The 6473-nt window shown below is 47.9% G+C and overlaps 1 protein-coding gene across 1 annotated transcript in view; it reads right to left on the bottom strand.

Moving 5' to 3' along the window:
* The window catches only part of nwd1 (NACHT and WD repeat domain containing 1), a 61277-nt gene that overhangs the window by 46750 nt on the left and 8054 nt on the right, over positions 1 to 6473 (bottom strand). Inside the window, exons 4-6 of the mRNA XM_043708862.1 lie at positions 5745 to 5861; positions 5272 to 5626; positions 1765 to 3043 (exon numbers count right to left, since the gene is read on the bottom strand). Of these exons, the coding sequence (XP_043564797.1) occupies positions 1765 to 3043; positions 5272 to 5626; positions 5745 to 5861 (1751 nt within the window). The remainder of the gene's footprint in view (positions 1 to 1764; positions 3044 to 5271; positions 5627 to 5744; positions 5862 to 6473) is intronic.

Raw genomic sequence — 6473 nt, 5'->3', positions numbered from 1 at the left:
AGGCTCAGTCTCTGGATTCATTTAAGAAAGAGTTGGATAGAGCTCTCAAGGATTGTGGAATCAAGGGTTATGGAGATAAGGCAGGAACAGGATACTGATTAAGGATGATCAGCCATGATTATATTGAATGGCGGTGCAGACTCGAAGGGCTGAATGGCCTACTCCTGCACCTATTGTCTATTGTCTATAATATAGGAATAATTGAATGGAAATACTCTGCATAACATTAAGAACTGAAGGGCCTGTACTGTGCTGTACTGATCTATGTTCTATGGGGTTTTTTTTGGTTCTAACTTTGAATTCTCTTAATGTTGTGGAAAAAAAGGATCCTGCTTCATGATTGTCAGGTCCATTGCTGAGCTAGAAATCTAGAGGCAGGGACTAATATTCACTAGAGCATGGTTTCAAAACCCTCAATAACAGTTTTAGGAATTTAAATTCAATGAATAAACTGGCAAATACTAGAATCATTTCCAATGATTGTGAATTGACTGGACTTTGAAAATAAACCCATGGGGCAAGAGAGTGAACCTATATAACTCCAGCCCCTCCACTGTCTCCAACTTGCTGCATTGCCTATCTCACCTCTACCCCACTTTTCACAGCCTCACTGTCAGTCGTGATTCTGAGGGGAGCACGGGCCTGTGTCAGCATGGAGAATGTTGGCTTGCATTTGTGTCACAGCAGCTGACTCCATCCCACCTCAGTTCATCTGCTGTGTAAACTGTCATCCACGGCGGGGGTCTTTGTTACTGCTACCCGTAACGGTTCCAGAACATTCCTGACCAATCTCCCACCTTGAGGCCATCTCAAAGACTTTGCTGCCCAAGTCCTAACTTGTACTTTGTCCCCTTCAGCTATCATCCCTGTGTTCTCCCAAACATTGGCTTTGGGCTGTGCAATGCCTTGATTTTAAGACTCTCTTCCTTATTAGCAAATCCATGTGTGGCCTCATCCCTCCCTATAACTGGAATAAATCACACAATTTCTGGAGATATCTGTTCTCCTCCAATCCCAGTCTCTGATTTGAACTTTCCCAACATTGGGCGGCTAAGTCTTTAGATTCTAAGCTCGAGATTCTATCATTGCATCTCCTTGGCTCTCTATGTCACACTTTCTGCTTTTCAAGCATACCTCTTTCATCAAGCTCTGTCCTAGTAGCACCTTATGGGGCTCAGTGTTACATTTTGTTTCATAAAGATCCTTGTGCAATGCTGGAAGGTGCTACATGAATGCAAGTTGTCTTTAGTATAAGTAAACATGACATGCAAATGTGACACCGGATGACCATAGTCTTTGGTCACATGCATTGGAAGTGAGCCTGTAATGAGGTACATTGTAAGCCCTTTCCCAATGGAATTGGGTGCCAATACCAAACTGAAGACATGGAGCCACTATGAGTTTCTCCTCCCTGCATTCCCAGATCAGGGATGACACAGGACTAAATTGGGTACTGCAGATGCTGGAGATTAGAGTCAAGATTAGAGTGATGTTGGAAAAACACAGCAGGTCAGGCAGTATCTGAGGAGCAGAAAAATCGACACTTTCCTGATGGAGGGCTTTTGCCTGAAGCACCGGTTTTCCTGCTCTCAGGAATGACACAGTCAGGCTGCAAGGTGACCCCCTTTCTCGACATCTTTAACAGGACCCCACTGACCCTACATTTGAAGATTCCCTAGGGATCCCCCTGTTGCCAGAAGCAGTCCCAACCTCGACAATCAGACTATGGATTTCTGGAGAGCCTCGGCTCACAGCAGAACCAACCTTGAGCAGACAATGTATCCCAGAGCATGCGAGACGAAGACCCGGCCGTGCGTCTTCTCCAGGTGTGAGTATAAGAGACGCACAGCGTCCCGTGTGCCAGCAGCTACGTCCAGCTCTGAGGCCGGCACATACGAGCTCCACCTCTTGGCCTCGTCGAAGGTCAGTTTGAGCATGAGGGGTTGGCCGCAGTCTCGGAAACGCTCCAGGATGAGGTTTCGCTGCTCTGTGGTTAGCCTCCTCTTCACCGTGCCCAGCAGCAGGTCGATGAGCTCTTGACCATGCTGGTTGGACAGAGGCTCCACCTCGAAGTGGCACTCGGGCCTGGGTATCACCTCCTGCAGCACGGCCAAGATGTTGTGCTCCGCTGGCAGGGTGGAGACTATGATGTGAACCTTGGGGGGGCATACCTTCGGCAGCCAGTGGAGTCTATGAGCTCCGTCGCTGGAAGACAACTGGTCCAGGGAGTCAAAGATAAGGACTAGGGTCTCTCGATTTCTCTTGGACGCTGTGCTCAGGAGGTTGTGGAAGAATCGGACTAGCTCAGTGTAAGAGTTGGTGACGTGGGCTGCAGGCACTTTGAGCCTAAAGGCCAGGCACACTTGGAAGCAGACACTTTTCAGCACTGAGTGTATCTCCGAGCTCAGGGCTGATGTACCCAGCAGCCTGGTGACCACCACACAGCCATTCCTGAAGGTTCTCCTCACCTCTTCGGCCAGCTTTGACATTACCGCCGTCTTGCCCGTGCCCGACGCCCCGTGGATGACCAGGGGCCAGTGGGTGCTCCCGTTGTGCTGCTCGAGGCATTGGCCAATATCGGTGAGGAGCTGCGAGCGCCCACAGAAGATGCTGCGCTTCACCCTGCACAGATGGCCTTGGTGACGCAGTTCCTCAAAGAGCCAGGCCGGCTCCTCCTGGACCCCATGACGCGCTGCCACCTTTCCCTCGATCTGCTGCTTCATGTCCTCCACGAAGTTCTGGCACAAGTCGTGGAGATACTCAGCATGGGCTTGGCTCTGGGTGTCCAGAACTCCATCTGACCACTGCACCGAGTGCATCCGCAGGCTCCTGGTGGATTTGCCAACGACTTGGGCCTTTAGGCTGGCGAGTCGCTCCTGAGCCTCAGTGTCAATGCTCCCGTCGTCTTTAACGTCGATGAATTTGGGTAGCTGCTCCTGGTCGAAGTGATCCTGGATATTGGGGATGTCACGGATAAACACTGTTGAGCACACGTCCCCTTCTTTTGTTTCAACTAAGCCCCGGTCGATCTCAAACTCAGTAACTGCAACACAGTGAGGAAAGGGACCATAATTAGACCTGAACAATAATCAGCAGCAGTCATTCACCCAGGGAGACAGAGCCCTGATTCCATCTAGGTTATCCTGCACAAAGCCGGTGGCAATACAATTGAATTGGCTGTGACAGAGGTGAAGGATGGAGGTGATTGGAATGTTGTAAGAATTCCCTGTCAGTCGGATGATGATAGTTGAACATTAGTTACTCTGCGTAACATCATTGAGTCTGGGATCAGCAGGATCATGGATACAGGTACTGAGCGTTAACTAGGGAGACAGTAGCAGAATGATAATGTAGTGGGCCCTCTTTCAATGGGAGACAATAGTGAGAAGGACCACAGAGCAGGATAGCTCAGGCAAACCCTTCCTGGTAGCAGGATTTATCTTTGTCAAGGAGAAGTCTTGCGAAGAGAGAGAGAGAGAAAAGGCGAAAGACAGACAGAGAAAGGATCCCTTAACCAAAACTTGGATGAGAATATAGGAGGCATGGTTATTAAGTTTGCAGACGGCTCCAAAACTGGTGGCATAGTGGACTATGTAAAAGGTTATTTAAAATTACAGAGATCTTGATCAATTGGCTCAGTGGGCTGAGGATTGGCAGATGGTGTTTAATTTGGATAAATGTGAGGTATTGCATTTTGGTCATACAAAGAACAGGATTTTTACAGTTAATGAAAGGGCCAGCATGAATAATGTTGTAGAACAGAAATATCTAGGAGTTTAGGTACATAACTCTTTGAAATTGGTGTCACATATAGACAGAGTGGTTAAAAAGACACTTGCCTTCATTGCGCAAACCTTTGAATAGAGGAGTTAGGATGTCATGTTGAGGTTTTACAGGACATTGGTGAGGCCTCTTCTAAGATACTGTATGCAGTTCTGGTCACCTAGTTACAGGGAGGATATTATTAAGCAAGAGAGGCTTCATAAAGGATTGACCAGGATGTTGCTAGGAATGGAAGGCTTGAGATATAAAAATAGACTGGAAAAGCGACGACGCTTTTCCACTGGAAAGAAGGAGGCTTCAGATAACCTTACTGAAATTTATAAAATCATGAGGGGTGGAGAGAAGGTGAATGGCAGGTGTCTTTTCCTTAGAGTGGGGGAGTTCAAAACTAAGGGGGCGTATTTTTAAGGTGAGAGAAGAAAGTTTTAAAAAGGACATTATGGGCAACTTTTTACATAGAGAATGGTTCTTGTGTGGAATGAACTGCCAGAGGAAGTGGTGGATTGATGTATAGTTACAATGTTTAAAAGACATTTGGATAAGTAAATGAATAGCAAAGATTTAGAGGGATATGTGCCAAGCGCTGGTGGGTAAAACTAGTTTAGTTTGGGAACATGGCCGGCGTGGACTGATTAGACTGAAGGGTCTGTTTCCATGCTGCATGACTTTCTGACTCTAAGATGTATAATTACAGGCCTAATCAATGGAATAAAGGACCCAGCTTCATGATTTTCAGGTGCTATATTAGCTTAACCTCTTATTACAGTCATGTTGATGATCTAGTAATCTAAACGAGAGCATGAGTTCAAAACCTTCCGTAAATTGTGGGAATTTAAATTCAGTGAATAATCTGGGAAATGCTAGCCTCATTTACAGTGATTGTGAAGCAACAGGATTTTGATAATAAACCTAGAGGAGGATGAAATTAAGCCTAGGTGCAGGAATGCAGTTGATTCTTAAGTTGAAAGGGCCCAGCAAACTATTTACTCCCAGTGCAGTTAGGGATGGGCAACAAATGCTAGTATTGCAGTGGGCGGCACAGTGGCACAGAGGTTAGCACTGTTGCCTCACAGCACCAGAGACCCGCGTTCAATTCCTGCCTCAGTCGACTGACTGTGTGGAGTTTGCACATTCTCCCCGTGTCTGCGTCGGTTTCCTCCCACAATCCAAAAAATGTGCAGGTTAGGTGAATTGGCCATGCTAAATTGCCCGTAGTGTTAGGTGAAGGGGTAAATGTAGGGGAATGGGTCTGGGTGGGTTACACTTTGGCGGATCGGTGTGGATTTGTTGGGCCAAAGGGCCTGTTTCCACACTGTAAGTAATCTAATCTATTGCCAGTGATGCCCATGGCCCAATAATGAGTTAACTCTGAGATAGGACCTTGGGTGACCTTCTTTTGCTTTCTAAGGGAAGAGAGGGCTTTGCTGTTCAGGATCAGCAGAATCCGGTGTGTCAGAGGGAGTGAGTCCTGAGGCACGTGCGGCCTACCTGATTTGAAATACTTGTGCCTTGCTCCTTTCTGTATTCGGCCCTCTTTCTCTGCCTGGGTGGCTGCGACTCGCAGGAGATCAGCAATGAGCTGCTGGAGGTCAGACCAGGATTGCAGGGCCTTCTCATGCTCCTCTCGCCTCTCGGTTCTCATCTTGCTGTAGTCCGGGAGATGTGTGGTGATAGGTTGGAGGATGTACACAGGTGGAACCGCATTCTCATCTTTCCAGAACCATTCCTGAAGCAGCTTCGAGGACTGGGAATCCGAAGCGTGCTTCAGGAGCAATTCCTCAAACTCCTTGCCCTCGATGACACGGGGGATGGGACGAAATCCGTAGCGATTGCCCAGCAGAGCCTGCCGGATTCCAATAAGTACTGGGATCAGTGATGGATCACAGCCGGTCAAAATCAAACTGCTCTATACAAAAACTGAGGGGACGGGAGAACAATCAAAAATCAAGAAAATGACTTACAACAAAAGTGGGTCCCAGTGACATCCTTTTACAAGATTCGATCTCTGTCAGGCACAGTTCTGTGCTCATGTGGTCAGCAGTCAGTGTATTTGGTACTCCCCAGCGCATGTCAACTACCTGAGGAGATGTGGGACCACACAGTTACCCTGTGCTCCTGCATTAATAAGGGGCAGTTCTGTGTGCATGTTAATCTTCAAGAATGGTGGTTAGGTGGTTAAAAGCATTCATCTTTATTTAGACTTGGCAACAATTTGGAAAATTCCAAAGGGCTCATATGGAAAGAGAAAGCTGAACTGATCTGGTCCCTATTGCATCCATGCATGTTCTTCAGTGGCAGGTGGCCTGAAATGGATTTTTCGGTTGACCAACTCGAGCAGCTGATTCTCAAAGCCCTGGCAGTGCAGGATCAATGAGAATTGTTGCTTTGCAGAAAGTTTATGCCTTTCCAGGCACAGCTTGTGGGCTTAAACAAACAAGGGTGTTTCCTCACCACGTGATGCCAGCCCCCACCCTCCTCTTCCCCCAAGTGCGCCCCATTCCTTCACTGAGCCCCGACAAATATCCAAACTCCAGTGTCCAACTCTGAAGAGTCACCGTGTCCAGATAGCTCTGCACAGCACCCCCCCCCCATGCTCACCCCAGGTCACAATGCGTTCACATTGCAATCCCTCTCTGCCACACTCCCCCTCCCTCACACGCCCCCTCCCTCACATTCCATCTCCCTCACAC

This window comes from Chiloscyllium plagiosum, chromosome 19 (assembly GCF_004010195.1).
Source record: "Chiloscyllium plagiosum isolate BGI_BamShark_2017 chromosome 19, ASM401019v2, whole genome shotgun sequence".
Classification (NCBI taxonomy): domain Eukaryota; kingdom Metazoa; phylum Chordata; class Chondrichthyes; order Orectolobiformes; family Hemiscylliidae; genus Chiloscyllium; species Chiloscyllium plagiosum.
Note: the sequence above shows the minus strand (reverse complement) of the source record. Positions and strands in the feature narration are given on the sequence as shown.